The sequence below is a fragment of the Heptranchias perlo genome, chromosome 15, assembly GCF_035084215.1.
Source record: "Heptranchias perlo isolate sHepPer1 chromosome 15, sHepPer1.hap1, whole genome shotgun sequence".
NCBI classification, from domain to species: domain Eukaryota; kingdom Metazoa; phylum Chordata; class Chondrichthyes; order Hexanchiformes; family Hexanchidae; genus Heptranchias; species Heptranchias perlo.
This window is the reverse complement of record NC_090339.1, coordinates 39,822,553-39,839,225: the sequence shown is the minus strand read 5'-3', so window position 1 is coordinate 39,839,225 and position 16,673 is coordinate 39,822,553. Positions and strand designations below refer to the sequence as shown.

Sequence of the window (16,673 nt, the reverse complement as noted above, 5' to 3'; positions counted from 1 at the left end):
AAGGAGGTCATTCAGCCCATCATGTCTCTGCTGGCTTTTTGCTAGAGCAATCCAAAGCTAATTCAACTGCCCTACTCTCTCGCCATTGCCTTTCCTCTACTTCAAATATTTATCCAATTTTCGCTTAAAAGTTTCAATAGTCTCTGCCTTAAATACTCTCTGCAGCAAAGCATTCCATGCTCCAACAACCTGCTGTGTAAAGAAATTTTTCCGAACAGCTCTCATCATTGTTTTAGTGACAATTTTAAATTGATGACCCTCCATCAACAACTCCACAACCAGAAGAAATAATCTCTCTCTGTTCACTGTATCAAAACCCTTCATAATTTTAAAATTCTCTATTAATTCTCCTATTAGCCTTCTCTGCTCCAATGGAAATAATCTCAAGCTTCTCTTCATAACCATGGTTTCTCATTTCCAGTATCATTCTGGTGAATCTGCACTGTGACTTTAAAATCCTTTCTATAATGGGATTACAATGTGCATAAAGTACTCTAAAATTGACGTAAACCATTCCCTGTGGAAATTTGTCATAATTTCTTTGCTCTTGTACTCTGTGACCCTATTTTTAAAACTCAATCTTTATCAGATTTGCAATTTTGTCACACAGCACACAGGAAATATTTTTCCATAGTTTCCATCAGAATACATGAAAGGGATCAATATGAATCCTCCATGCTCTGGGGTCAGCTCCTGATGTGAAATGCGGATAAATCACACCATAGTTTTGTAGGTGGTAAAGCACTTAAGCAGTTTGTTTTCGATTTACGATGAGGTTGGGAAGACCGATTGAAAGAGACATGGGGTTAGAGATAGGGAAAATGAGGTGAAAAGATAAAGTATAAGTGGTTCAAGAGACACATTCAAAAGGAAAAAGACCATATAAGACCATAAGACCATGAAAGATAGGAGCAGGCGTGGGCCATTTGGCCCTTCGAGCCTGCTCCGCCATTTAGTGAGATCATGGCTGATCTGATTTTTACCTCAACTCCACTTTCCCGCCTTTTCCCCATATCATAAGAACATGAGAACATAAGAAATAGGAGCAGGAGTAGGCCAATCGGCCCTTCGAGCCTGCTCCGCCATTTAATAAGATCATGGCTGATCTGATCCTAACCTCAAATCTAAATTCATGTCCACTTTCCTGCCCGCTCCCCGTAACCCCTAATTCCCTTCACTTCTAGAAAACTGTCTATTTCTGCTTTGAATTTATTCAATGATGTAGCTTCCACAGCTTCCTGGGGTAGCAAATTCCACAGACCTACCATCCTCTGAGTGAAGAAGTTTCCCCTCATCTCAGTTTTGAAGGAGCAGCCCCTTATTCTAAGATTATGCCCCCTAGTTCTAGTTTCACCCAACCTTGGGAACATCCTCACCGCATCTACCCGATCAAGCCCCTTCACAATCTTATATGTTTCAATAAGATCGCCTCTCATTCTTCTGAACTCCAATGAGTAGAGTCCCAATCTACTCAACCTCTCCTCATATGTCCGCCCCCTCATCCCCGGGATTAACCGAGTGAACCTTCTTTGTACTGCCTCGAGAGCAAGTATGTCTTTTCTTAAGTATGGACACCAAAACTGTATGCAGTATTCCAGGTGCGGTCTCACCAATACCTTATATAACTGCAGCAATACCTCCCTGTTTTTATATTCTATCCCCCTAGCGATAAACGCCAACATTCCATTGGCCTTCTTGATCACCTGCTGCACCTGCATACTAACTTTTTGATTTTCTTGCACTAGGACCCCCAGATCCCTTTGTACTGCAGTACTTTCCAGTCTCTTGCCATCAAGAAAATAACTTGCTCTCTGATTTTTCCTGCCAAAGTGCATAACCTCACATTTTCCAATATTATATTTCATCTGCCAAATCTCTGCCCATTCACCCAGCCTGTCTATATCCCCCTGCAGGTTTTTTATGTCCTCCTCACTCTCTACTTTCCCTCCCATCTTTGTATCATCTGCAAACTTCGATATGTTGCACTCGGTCCCCTCCTCCAAATCGTTAATATAGATTGTAAAGAGTTGGGGACCCAGCACTGACCCCTGCGGACACCACTGGCCACTGGTTGCCAGTCCGAGAATGAATCATTTATCCCAACTCTCTGCTTCCTGTTAGATAACCAATCCTCCACCCATGCCAGAATATTACCCCCAATCCAGTGATTCTTTATCTTGAGCAATAATCTTTTATGTGGCACCTTGTCGAATGCCTTCTGGCAGTCTAAATACACTACGTCCACTGGTTCCCCTTTATCCACCCTGTACGTTATGTCCTCAAAGAACTCAAGCAAATTTGTCAGACATGACTTCCCCTTCGTAAAGCCATGCTGACTTTGTCCTATTAAATTATGTTTGTCCAAATGTTCTGCTACTGTCTCCTTAATAATAGACTCCAAAATTTTACTCACCACAGATGTTAGGCTAACTGGTCTATAATTTCCAGCCTTCTGTCTACTACCCTTTTTAAATAAGGGTGTTACATTAGCAGTTTTCCAATCTGCCAGGACCTTTGCCGAGTCCAGAGAATTTTGGAAAATTATTACCAAAGCATCCACAATCCCCACTGCCACTTCCCTCAAGACCCTAGGATGTAAGCCATCAGGTCCAGGGGATTTATCCGCCTTGAGTCCCATTAATTTACTAAGTACCAATTCCTTAGTGATTTTAATCATATTTAGCTCCTCCCCCCTAGAGCCCCCTGTTTGTCCAGTGTTGAGATATTCTTAGTGTCCTCTACCGTAAAGACTGAAACAAAATATTTGTTCAGCATTTTTGCCATCTCCATGTTTCCCACCATTAATTTCCCGGTCTCATCCTCTAAGGGACCTACGTTTGCCTTAGCCACCCTTTCTCTTTTTATATAATGATAGCAAGAGTTTCTATCTGTTTTTATATTTTTTGCTAATTTATTTTCATAATCTAGCTTCCCTTTCTTAATCAATCCTTTAGTTACTTTTTGCTGTCTTTTGAAGACTTCCCAATCTTCTATCCTTCCACTAAGTTTGGCTACCATATATGTCCTTGTTTTTAGTCGGATACTATCCTTAATTTCTTTACTTAGCCACGGATGGCTGTCATTTCTTTTACACCCTTTTTTCCTCAGTGGAATATATTTGTTTTGAAAGTTGTAAAATAACTCCTTAAATGAACACCACTGCTCATGTACCGTCTTACCCCTTAATCTATTTTCCCAGTCCACTTTAATCAATTCCGCCCTCATACCATCATAGTCTCCTTTATTCAAGCTCAGTACGCTTGTTTGAGAACCAACCTTCTCACCCTCTAATTGGATATGGAATGTAACCATGTTATGGTCACTCATTCCAAGGGGATCCTTAACTAGGACATTATTAATTAATCCTTTGACTCCCTTGCTGATCAAAAATGTGTTTAACTCAGCCTTGAATGTATTCAATGACTCAGCCTCCACAGCTTTTTGGGGTAAAGAATTTTGTAGTATTTCTCCATTCAAATAATATTTTGCTTTTTTAATTTTCCTCCCAAAGTAGATGACTTCACATTATATTCCATCTGCCAAATTTTTGCCCATTCGCTTAACCTGTCAATATCCCTTTGCAGACATTTTGTGTCCTCCTCGCAACTTGCTTTTCCATCTATCTTTGTATCATCAACAAATTTGGCCACAATACACTCTGTTCCTTCATTCATGTCATTGATATATATTGTAAATAGTTGATGCCCCAGCACTGATCCCTGCAGATTGTTACAGATTGCTATTTTGAAAATGACCCCTTTATCTCAACTCTTTGTTTTCTGTTAGTTAGCCAATCCTCTATCCATGCCAGCATATTACCCCAAACACCATGAGCTCTTATCTTGTGCAGTAATCTTTCATGTGGCACCTTATCGAATGCCTTTTGGAAATCCAAATATACTGCATCCATTGGTTCCCCTTTATCCACCCTGCCCGTTACTTCCTCAAAGAACTCTAATAAATTTGTCAGACACGATTTCCCCTTCATAAATCATGTTGACTCTCCTTGGTGGTTTATAAGTCTCCAAATGTCCTGCTACTACTTCCTTAATAATGGATTCTAGCGTTTTCCCAATGACAGATGTTAGACTAACTGGTCTATAGTTACCTGCTTTCTGCCTCACTCCCTTCTTGAATAGGGGTGTTACGTTTGTGGTTTTCCAATCCACTGGGACCTTTCCAGAATCTAATGAATTCTGGAAGATTACAACCAATGCATCCACTATCTCTGTAGCATTTACTTTAAGATCCTCGCATGCAAGCTATCAGGTCCAGGGGACTTGTCAGCCTTTAGACCCATTAGTTTACCTAATACTTTTTCTCTAGTGATAGTGATTGTTTTTAGTTCCTCCCTCCCCTTTGCCCCTTGATTATCTACTATTATTGGTATGTTAGTGTCTTCTACTGTGAAGACAGATACAAAATATCTGTTCAATTCCTCTGCCATTTCCTTGTTTTCCATTATTATTTCCCCAGTCTCATCCTCTAAGGGACCAATGTTTACTTTAGCTACCCTCTTCCTTTTTATATACTTGTAGAAGCTTTTACTGTCAGTTTTTATATTTCTTGCTAGTTTACTCTCATAATTTATTTTCTCCCTCTTTATTATTCTTTTAGTCATCCTTTGCTAGTTTTTAAAGTTTTCCCAATCTTCGGGCTTACCAGTAATCTTTGCCACGTTGTATGCTTTTTCTTTTAAGCTGATACCATCAGGTTAGATGGCAGACAGGTGGACGGTGAGACAGACATACATTGTGAAAGCACAGTGGTTTATCACCCTGAACTTTCAACTTTGGGGTCTGAATTTGAATCCAGTTCAGATGCTGGTAGTAAGGGGTCATTCTTTAGTCTCAACTTGTTTTCTCAAGTATCTGAGTCCATAGCACAAAAACTATGGGCCCAAAACTCCAACATGGCCACTCTTCTGCCGGTGGAAGAGAAGTGGAGCGTACCTTAACTCTGCCCACATCATTTCACTGCACAGCCCACTAACATTCATGGGCTCATGTGGAGCATAAACACCAGGCATAGACCAGTTGGCCCGAATGGCCTGTTTCTGTGCTGTAGACTCTATGTAACACCAATTATCTTGAGTCTGACATAAATGTACCTGACAGCCCAAGAAAGATTAAATTCAGTTTCTGTTATTTGTATTGTACTCGTCTTCATTCCTGTGCCAAGGCTTTTGCTGTATGTACATACAAGACCAAAATTTAAGGACTCTCAATGATCTGCCGATTTTCAATTTTCACTGCTGGGTCCTTTCCATTATGGTGGATGATGGAGGCTACCCTGTATTTTAATTTGTACTGAACTGTACAAATTACTTTATCACTTAGTTTTACTCACAGTAATGATAAAGCGATCCTCCTGAATATGTGAACACATAAATCCAAAAATTTTGCTGAGTGATAGTGTATAAATACTTAACACTTAATAATTTAAATAAAATTACTTTGTTCAATATTTTAACTGAAGTTACATCCTGCTTAAAGTAAGCAGGTTTTCATACCCCTAAAATAGCAGACAAATTAATTTCACCTCAACATGCTAATATTTGAACTAATATAACACAGTACAATATCCAGGTTACAACGTTTGATTGATGTCAGCTCAGTTTCTCTCCCTCTACATGCACACCTTCTATGCTAACTACAATACAATGATATAATGATTGAAAAACTTGTGAGTGAACAGCACAGGAATGAAAGGAAACAAGGTTCTCACTTTTGATTTTTTTTAAAATTACTTCATGAGATGTGGGCATCACTGGCAAGACCAGCATTTATTGCCCATCTCTGATTGCCCTTGAGAAGCTGGTGGTGAGCAGCCTTCTTGAACCGCTGCAGTCTGTGTGGTGAAGGTTCTCCCACAGTGCTGTTAGGTAGGGAGTTCCAGGATTTTGACCAAGTGACGATGAAGGAACGGCGATATATTTCCAAGTCAGGATGGCATGTGAATTGGAGGGGAACGTGCAGGTGGTGTTGTTCTCATGTGCCTGCTGCTCTTGTCCTTCTAGGTGGTAGAGGTCGCAGGTTTGGCAGGTGCTGTAAAAGAAGCCTTGGCGAGTTGCTGCAGTGCATCTTGTAGATGGTACACACTGCAGCCACGATGCGCTGGTGATGGAGGGAGTGAATGTTTAAGGTGGTGGATGGGGTGCCAATCAAGCGGGCAGCTTTGTCCTGCAAGGTGTCGAGCTTCTTGAGTGTTATTGGAACTGCACTCATCCAGGCAAGCGGAGAGTATTCCATCACACTCCTGACTTGTGCCTTGTAGATGGTGGAAAGGCTTTGGGGAGTCAGGAGTTGAGTCACTCACTGCAGAATACCCAGCCTCTGACCTGCTCTTGTAACCACAGTATTTATATGACTGGTCCAGTTAAGTTTCTGGTCAACGGTGACCCCCAAGATGTTGATGGTGGGGGATTCAGCGATGGTAATGTCATTGAATGTTAAGGGGAGGTGGTTAGACTCTCTCTTGTTGGAGATGGTCATTGCCTGGCACTTGCCTGGGCGAATGTTATTTGCCACTTATCAGCCCTATCCTGGATATTGTCCAGGTCTTGCTGCATGCGGGCACGGACTGCTTCATTATCTGCGAATGAAACTGAACACTGTGCAATCATCAGCGAATATCCCCACTTCTGACCTTATGATGGAGGGAAGTTCATTGATGAAGCAGCTGAAGATCGTTGAGCCTAGGGCACTGCCCTGAGGAACTCCTGCAGCGATATCCTGGGGCTGAGATTATTGGCCTCCAACAACCTCTACCATCTTCCTTTGTGCTAGGTATGACTCCAGCCACTGGAGAGTTTCCCCCCTGATTCCCATTCAATTTTACTAGGGCTCCTTGATGCCACACTCGGTCAAATGCTGCCTTGATGTCACAGGCAGTCACTCTCACCTCACCTCTGGAATTCAGCTCTTTTGTCTATGTTTGGACCAAGGCTGTAATGAGGTCTGGAGCCGAGTGGTCCTTGCGGAACCCAAACTGAGCATCGATGAGCAGGTTATTTGTGAGTAAGTGCTGCTTGATAGCACTGCTGATGACACCTTCCATCACTTTGCTGATGATTGAGTGTAGACTGATGGGGCAGTAATTGGCTGGATTGGATTTGTTCTGCTTTTTGTGGACAGGACATACCTGGGCAATTTTCCACTTTGTTGGGTAGATGCCAGTGTTGTAGCTGTACTGGGACAGTTTGGCTAGAGGCGCGGCTAGTTCTGGAACACAAGTCTTCAGCACTACAGACGGGAGGTTGTCAAGGCCCATAGATTTTGCTGTGTTCAGTGCATTCAGCCATTTCTTGCTATCACAAGGAGTGAATTCAATTGGCTGAAGACTGGCTTCTGTGATGGTGCAGATCTCAGGAGTAGGCCGAAATGGATCATCCACTCGCTTAGCTCTGTTTATAGCATGTTGCTTCCACTGTTTAGCATGCATGTAGTCCTGTGTTGTAATTTCACCAAGTTTGCACCTCATTTTAGGTACGCCTGGTGCTGCTCCTGGCAGACTCTTCTACACTCCTCATTGAACCAGGGTTGATCCCCTGGCTTGATGGTAATGGTAGAGTGAAGGATATGCCGGGCCATGAGGTTACAGATTGTGGTGGAATACAATTATGCTGCTGCTGATGGCCCACAGGGCCTCATGGATGCCCAGTTTTGAGCTGCTAGATCTGTTCTGAATCTATCCCATTTAGCATGGTGGTAGTGCCACACAACACGATGGATGGTGTCCTCAGTGTGAAGACAGACTTCGACTCCACAAGAACTGTGCGGTGGCCACGCCTACCAATACTGTCATGGACTGCTAGAGACAGAGCTAAGCGATCCACAACCAACTGATCAGATCAAAGCTCTGCTGCCATGGCGGGATTTAAACTCATGTCTCCGGCTTATTAGTCCAGGCCTCTAGATTACTAGCCCAGTAACATAACCACCATGCTACCGTATCGCTATCCAGTGGCACCTGCTGGAAAGTATATGTGTGTGGACATTGGGTGAGCACAGGAATTGGGCTCAGTTGTGATGCCCTCTGTGGTTGAAAAACTTATCGACAGTCTTCATGCATTCACTTGGGTGAGGGACTGGAGTGCTGTTGGTGCTTGTGGGACTGTAACTCAGCAAGATGCAGCATCTTGAGGCAAGAAGGGGAAAAAGCCTTAATTTGTGCTCTTTGCTGCCCCTTTTTATTATTTTGTCTTCTTAGGTCGTGGAAACCAACATGCATCAACCCTCCAGATGTGCTGCCTGCATCAAGAAGAGCAGTGAGCTGGCAGAACACAACTTCCTCCACGTCAAGAAGATACAATTGGAAGAAGCTTCTCTACAAGAAAAAATAGAGGAACACATTTACACTAAGGTATGCAGCTTTATTTTCACCTGGTATCTTCTGTGTAATAACTGAGAACAGGGTGCAGAACATTGTTTCCTCTGGTTTGTTTCTCTTTCATGTCTTCACCACTTTTCATCTTCCAAGAGCAATGTTATTTTATTCCTCCCACAGCTCAGTAGCTAAATGCACCACATAGGGTGTACCTGAGCTATACAAACCAGAAAATCGGCATGTTTGATTCTTGAGCCTAGATTTTCAGATCCTGGCCACCGGTGTAGTGACGTAAAATGGGTGACCGGGAAAGGACAGCCAAAGTCCTGCCCCACTCTAACCTGCTCCATTTACTGCCATTATTTCATAGGATTACCAGATAGCTAGGAATGTGGAAGATTCTTCAACCCATCTTAGTTCTTCCACCCGGAAAGCTCCTAAAGTTCCCCATTTCAGCATCTAGTTGGTTCTTAAAAGATTCCAGGGTTTTTGCACTCATAAATCTACCTGTTCTGACCATACATTGATCGCACTTTGTGTAAAGATGAATTTCATAACATCAGCCCTAAATTTACTTTTTGCCAATTTCAATTTATGTCCCCTGGTCTGAAACTCACTATTTAACTTAAATTAATAAATCAGATTTACATTTTCCATTCCCTTAACAATCTTACATACCTTTGTAGGATCACCTTTCAGACACCTCCTTCCTATGTTGAAAAGCCATAGTTTCTTCAGCCTTCCCTCATAACTCTGACATCTAACACTAGGGATCAGCCTTGTGGCTCTTCTTTACATTACTTCCAGTGCTTGAATGACTCCCTTGTGTCTCAGCGACCAGAACTAGAGGCAGTACTCACGGTACGGTCTAACCACAACTTCCTCTGACTTGTATTCTACTGTTTTGGCTATGTAGTTCAACAGTCTATTGGATTTATTGTTTGCTGCTCTGCATTGGTTGGACATGTTTAGCATTACGTTTACTAAGACTCCCATATCTCTCTCAGATTCATCCGTAACTATTTCAACATCACCATGGAGTATGCACCTCGCTTATTTTTTCTTCCCATGTGCAGTGCTTTACATTTGTCTGCACTAAATTTCAACTGCCATTTTTCTGCCCACTTACACATTCTATCCAACTCATTCTGTAATTTCTGAGTTGCCTCCTTTGGCTCCTAGTAAGGTTTCATCTGAAAATTTGACCAACTTTGTATTTCCATTGGTTGTAGCAGGCACCTGTATTTTCGGTGGCTCTATAGAAATGAGGCAGTAAGCATGTGGTGACCTCATGAGTCCCATTTTAGAATCATAGAATGATACAGCACAGAAGGAGGCCATTCAGCCCATCGTGCCTGTGCTGGCTCCTTGAAAGAGCTATCCAATTAGCCCCACTCCCCTGCTCTTTCCCCATAGCCCTGCAAATTTTCCCCCTTCAAGTATTTATCCAATTCCCTTTTGAAAGTTATTAGTGAATTTTCTGTCAATTCTGCCTCATTAGTACCCATGCCATGTTTCCGTCCTTACAAAATGCTGGAAAGGCAGAAGTGAATGTAAAGAACCCACCAGATATAAAGGAAAATTTTCTGCTTCACCACTCCCAACTCATGCCAGGAGCACATATCGGGAAAATGCAACCCATCATCCCCCCCATCCTATAGTTGACTGACAAAGCAGAAAATCTCCTCTTTATTTTGATGATTTGTAGAATTCTTATTTCTCAATCGATTTTTGCTGTTGCCGACTATTTTACCACCTGTTTCCATGCCACTTGGTGTAGCACTGGCACTCCCACCTGCCCCCCTCCCCCACTTCCATTTAAGTCAGGGCACAATTGGAAATTTCCTTGTGCTTTGCTCTCTGGAAGAAGAATTGGAGTGATGCCAGGATGGTCAGGCAGCACCAGAGGCGCACAGCACTCATCCACCAGAGCCGCTGTTGCCTCCACTTGTCCAGAAAGCAGTGCCTGCAATGGCTTTGCTATACAATGGAAGCCATCACTGAATGGAGGTACATGCTGCAACCCAAACTACATCCCGCCTTCATCAAAGGCACTGCACAGCCAGTAGCTGTTAAGGTTAAAAACCACCCTGAGATTCTTGACTATTGTGTAATTCATGCCTCCCACCCGGGACATTGCTGACGTTAGCTGATCAGCCGTGCACAGATGCGTAGCAAATCATGGATTCATTGAACTAGAAATTTCATCCACTTCCTCATAGTTAACCAGCAGCACTATGCCAGGGGATTGCAATTTTACAGAGTGGCAAGATTCACAAACGTCCAAGTAGTCATAGATTACACCCACATGGCCATACTGACTGGGGCTTTATTCAGGGCTCACAAACTGCATGCGGCCCAAGGGATGCAGTTTGGACAGCACAAGCTTGACACTACATCAGTGTTCCCATCAGGGGAGCTGCTGCTTTTAATTCAACAGAGTGGAGATTAATATATTTTTTAAATTCCTGCTTTTGTAACATTTGAAAGGAAAACTTTGTCTTCAAAAAGTACTTTGCAAAATGTCATTTCTTAAAATAAAAACAGAAACTGCTGGAAAAAGACAGCAGGTCAATCAGTATTTGTAAAAAGAAAAGCCTAGAAATTGGATTGCACCCAAATCGGGATGCAATCACGGCACAGCGCACATTGCACGCGCCTGATGAGGCCAGCGCTAGGACCATGCAAAATTGGTCCGCCAGCCTCATTTGTTTCCTACCAGCAAGCTGTGGGAGCCAGTCGTGACCCCAGAGGCTGGTCATAGGAAGAGCAAAAATTGGCCATCTAGGACTCTGGCCCTGGCGGTAAGCAGAGTCCAAGAAGGAGGAGGGTTGAGGCAATCGGAGGGATGCATGTGTTTGCTGGCAGTGGTCCATAAATTTAATGTGGAGCCGGGAGGAACACGCCTGCTTTTCCCAGCTCCACAACAAGGTGAGTAAAAACATTAAAACTTACCTTTCCAGATGTGGAGATGCCGGTGATGGACTGGGGTTGACAATTGTAAACAATTTTACAACACCAAGTTATAGTCCAGCAATTTTATTTTAAATTCACAAGCTTTCGGAGGCTTCCTCCTTCCTCAGGTGAACGATGTGAAAATGAAATCCTCAAAATGAAATCGCATTTATAATTCACAGAACAATGCTTGGTGAGTACAGACAGTTTTTTCAACTGCCCGTTGCCAAGGCAATCAGTGTGCAGACAGACAGGTGTTACCTGCCAGGTCTCACAGAATATACAAATCACCAAAAAAAAACAACAAACAAAAAAAAAACAGAGATAGAGAGGTAGAAACATAGAAAAGACAGCAACTGACCCGTTATATTAAAAACAGATAACATTTGTTCGCTGGTGGGGTAACGTGTAGCGTGACATGAACCCAAGATCCCGGTTGAGGCCGTCCTCATGGGTGCGGAACTTGGCTATCAATTTCTGCTCGACGATTTTGCGTTGTCGTGTGTCTCGAAGGCCGCCTTGGAGTACGCTTACCCGAAGGTCGGTGGATGAATGTCCATGACTGCTGAAGTGTTCCCTGACTGGGAGGGAACCCTCCTGTCTGACAATTGTTGCGCGGTGTCCGTTCATCCGTTGTCGCAGCGTCTGCATGGTCTCGCCAATGTACCATGCTCTGGGGCATCCTTTCCTGCAACGTATGAGGTAGACAACATTGGCCGAGTCACAGGAGTATGAACCATGCACCTGGTGGGTGGTGTCCTCTCGTGTGATGGTGGTATCTGTGTCGATGATCTGGCATGTCTTGCAGAGGTTACCGTGGCAGGGTTGTGTGGTGTCGTGGACGCTGTTCTCTTGAAAGCTAGGTAATTTGCTGCGAACGATGGTCTGTTAGAGGTTGGGTGGCTGTTTAAAGGCGAGTAGTGAAGGTGTGGGGATGGCCATAGTGAGGTGTTTGTCCTCATTGATGACATGTTGAAGGCTGCGGAGAACATGGCGTAGTTTCTCCGCTCCGGGGAAGTACTGGACGACAAAGGGTACTCTGTTGGTTGCGTCCCGTGTTACTCTCCTGAGGAGGTCTATGCGATTTTTTGCTGTGGCCCGTCGGAACTGTCGATCGATGAGTCGAGCGTCATATCCCGTTCTTACTAGGGCGTCTTTCAGCGTCTGTAGGTGTCCATCGCGTTCCTCCTCGTCTGAGCAGACCCTGTGTATTCGCAGGGCCTGTCCATAGGGGATGGCCTCTTTGACGTGGTTAGGGTGGAAGCTGGAAAAGTGGAGCATCGTGAGGTTGTCCGTGGGCTTGCGGTAGAGTGAGGTGCTGAGGTGCCCGTCTTTGATGGAGATTCGTGTGTCCAAGAAAGAAACTGATTCTGAGGAGTAGTCCATGGTGAGCTTGATGGTGGGATGGAACTTGTTGATGTTATCGTGTAGTCTCTTTAGTGATTCCTTGCCGTGGGTCCATAGAAAGAAAATGTCGTCGATGTATCTGGTGTATAGTGTTGGTTGGAGGTCTTGTGCAGTGAAGAAGTCCTGCTCGAACTTGTGCATGAAAATGTTGGCGTATTGGGGTGCGGATTTGGTCCCCATGGCTGTTCCGTGTGTTTGGGTAAAGAACTGGTTATCGAAGGTGAAGACATTGTGATCCAGGATGAAGCGGATGAGTTGTAGGATGGCGTCCGGAGATTGGCTGTTGTTGGTGTTGAGTATTGATGCTGTCGCAGCGATGCCGTCATCGTGGGGGATACTGGTGTATAGTGCCGAGACGTCCATCGTGGTGAGAAGTGTTCCTGGTTCAACTGGTCCGTGGGTACTGAGTTTTTGTAGGAAGTCTGTAGTGTCGCGACAGAAGCTGGGGGTTCCCTGTACGATGGGTTTCAGGATGCCCTCGATGTATCCAGAGAGGTTCTCACACAGGGTTCCGTTGCCTGATACGATAGGACGTCCGGGTGTGTTGGCTTTGTGTATCTTTGGGAGGCAGTAGAAGTCTCCCACGCGGGGAGTACGTGGGATGAGAGTGCGTAGGATGCTTTGAAGGTCTGGATCGAAGGTCTTGATCAGTTTGTTGAGCTGGTGGGTGTGTTCTTTGGTCTTTACCTTTCCAGAGGCAGCCTCACTGATTTGGCTGCCAAGTGCCTGAGAATACCAACCGCAGTGTGCAAGGTACAGGCTGTGGTCAGTCGCTAATGAATTTTGGAAAGGGGGCCTCCAGCAAGCGTTAGGCCACCTTATTTGCATATGTAAAAGCCCCGATGCCTGTTTCAAGCACGGACCCTGGATGCCTATACCGGAGCCTTTACCAATATGGCGGGTGGGGCGCATTACAGCGCAGAATATGCACGTGCATGCCTCCCGCCATATTGGATGCTTAGGTGCCCATTTACGCCTGTAAAAGAGGCGCAACGCCAATAAATTTGTAGGCCAGGCTATGACATTTTGGATGTGTACTCTTTATCAGGACTGAAGCTGAAAGATAAACAGTCATTTTTTTGAGTTTGAAAAACTATCTTACTATGTCTGTTTTTCTCTCAGACTTCAGGTCAGATGAAGGGCACACACCTGCAACGCCATAACATGTCTTTTCTTTTTAAATATGCTGACTGACCTGTATTATATTTCCAGCATGTTTTGTTTTTTAATTTCAGATTTCCAGCATTTGTAATTTTTCCTTTTTATTTTTTTCTCTTTCATTTGTAGGACGCACTTACATTGATTGGAGAAATACACAATGGCCTTCCAAAGCATTCAGATGCTGCTTCTCTGGTGTGGAAGAGATTATTCGATAGAAAAAATCCAAGATAATGCAGTAATGCTTGGGCCTGTCACAGCAGAGTACAGCTTTAGAAACTGAGTCACAAATAAATAATAATAAATGGCTCAGTCTGATCATTGTGATGCTAATTGAAATGCTTGGGTTTTTCTCTGACAGAGAAGGGGCTAATAACTACGTTACCAAAGTTATCTTTCCCAAAGATTTTATTAAGGGAAAACATGTTCACTCAGACACCAACACCAGCTCCCCCAAAGGCCTAGTTGGTAAAGATATTATTTAATGTTGTACTGAGCCACAAAAACTAGAAAGAACCAGCTTCAATTCCTGGTCCATTTTACGTTAGTTGATCTAAGCTGACACAAAAATTTTGGTAATATAAATGGGCTCAATGGTCTTAGACTAGGGAGAGGAAAATAACAACTAGCATCCCTGCCCATGATTGCTATCCAATCGTGGAAAGTACGTGTGGATGCTGGGTGAGGACAAGACAGGTTCAGCTGTGATATCCCTTTGGTTCTGGATCCTCAGCAAGATTTGAAAGGGACCAAAAACTGGAAGAGAAAAGACACAATAACCTCATTTATATCAAGCTTAGGAGTTGGATTCCAGGTTCTTCACTACGAGATGGTGCTTTATTGGAAAATGGTGCCCCCTGGTTCACGCTAATTATGCTTAAGAGCAACTCATGACATGGAAATCAACAAAGACTAATTATTGCATATGCTGTCACTGTTTCAGATTCCCATTGCCAATTTTTCCTCCCACCCAATGCTTTTCCTCCATCTGTCCCTTCAGGTACCATTGTTTTACAACGTGTGCGTGTGTACACTGCACATTCTGTGCTATGTTTTTCCATTGACCATAACGGGGACACCAGTGCCAAAGGGCCCAGAGATAGCAACTGGTGGGCATAAGGCCACGAACAAGCAACTAGTAGCAATGGAGATTCAGAAAAGGATGGTTGAGAAAGGAATTTATCTGAATTTTTCTTTGCTGAGAAACTGAAGTGAAAGACCAAGGCCCATAGTGCATGACAGGATCAAGGTGGAAAAGAGTAACAACAATAACAGCTTGTACCCTTAACATGGAAAAATATCCTAAAGCACTTCAGCTAGCATGGGTGCCATGAAGTGAAATTGGGTGGTCAATAGTTTAGTGGGAACAGGGTCAAGGGAGCAGGAGGTGGGACTCATGGACAAGATGAGATCAAAAAGGGCATATGGGGAGATAAGAGGAAAACTAACGCAGGGTGCATAAAGGAAAATCAGGTGAGGAGGGTCACATGCCTAGGCAATTATTTACAATGCAGGTCTAGCACGCCAATGGGAAAAAAGCTTAGAAAAAAGTAAAAACGTACTGTTTTGGAGAGGCCTCTGGCGGTTCCTTTAAATACCACTGTTAAGGCCGCTCAACGCCTGGAAAAAGTGCCCTATAGAATAATACAGCACAGAAGAAGGTGGCCGTTCGGCCCATCGTGCCTGTGCTGGCTCTTTGAAAGATCTATCCAATTAGTCCCATTCCCCTGCCCTTTCCTCATAGCCCTGCAAATTTTTCCCCTTCAAGTATTTATCCAATTCCCTTTTGAAAGTTATTATTGAATCTGTTTCCACCACCCTTTCAGGCAGTGCATTCCAGATCATAACTCGCTGCGAAAAAAATGTTCTCATTTCGCCTCTGGTTCTTTTGCCAATTACCTTAAATCTGTGTGCTCTGGTTACTGCCCCTTCTGCCACTGGAAACAATTTCTACTTATTCACACTTTGCATGCTCTGCCTTTTTCTCCTTGAAAATTGTAATCAGGGTCCTGCAACCAGTATAGTACTCCGATTTGTCTATTTAAACAGCCTCCTGCCTCCTTTGAGCAGGAGAGCTGGGCATCCACCAAAAAATCAGGCAGGCCGCCCGTGTTTACTATATCGGGAACTGGGATAGGAATCTTGGTGATTTTCTCCTCCTTAGCTCGGGGGTGCTGAGGCCAACTGCTGCCCAGGCTGAGAGCACTGACTAGTAATTGAACCTTCTGATGACTTCTTTTAACTAGGAAATTTATGGCGGAAATGACACTTTCCATTATTCTTAAGCACTCCCTGAGACAATTTTTCCCAGGTAGGGAAAAGCATTATTGATACACCACAAGTGTGGTACATCCTAATTTAAATATAATTAAAATACTGACAAATGGCCGTAGCTCTTTGGACTAACACACTTTGGCTTTGGGCCGTGCCCAAAAAGCAGAGTATTTGTGTATTTTACTTTCTTGGCACAAGACAAATAAGCATTACTGACTTCAGAGGTTTAAATAAATGTGTGTACTGCGAACCAGCTTTTGTTTTTCCAGTTTTCCCTCCATTGTCTCCTGAAGATGCTGATTTTTGCTAAGGTACAGTTCCATGGCTGCCGTACACTCTCCGGTACCTCATTCAAGGGGCTGTTCATCATGTGTGATGCTGGACAATGTGTCCATGAGGTGAAGGCACCATAGCTGAGTCTGATGCTGTCCTGACCTGACATCCACACATACGCACTTTCCAGTAGCAGTTGTTGGAAGGTGATCAGGAGAGGCAAGTCAATGTTTTTTCCCCATTCCTATCCCAGGGCCAGTGAAACCCATCATGGTACC

General features: G+C 43.8%; 1 protein-coding gene across 1 annotated transcript in view; it reads left to right on the top strand.

Annotated features, from left to right (window-relative positions):
* Positions 1-14,157, top strand: part of LOC137332732 (uncharacterized protein C8orf48 homolog) — a 48,210-nt gene extending 34,053 nt beyond the window's left edge. Inside the window, exons 5-6 of the mRNA XM_067996673.1 lie at positions 8,212-8,364; positions 13,978-14,157. Of these exons, the coding sequence (XP_067852774.1) occupies positions 8,212-8,364; positions 13,978-14,082 (258 nt within the window). The 3' untranslated portion in view covers positions 14,083-14,157. The remainder of the gene's footprint in view (positions 1-8,211; positions 8,365-13,977) is intronic.
* The last annotated feature ends 2,516 nt before the right edge of the window (positions 14,158-16,673 follow it).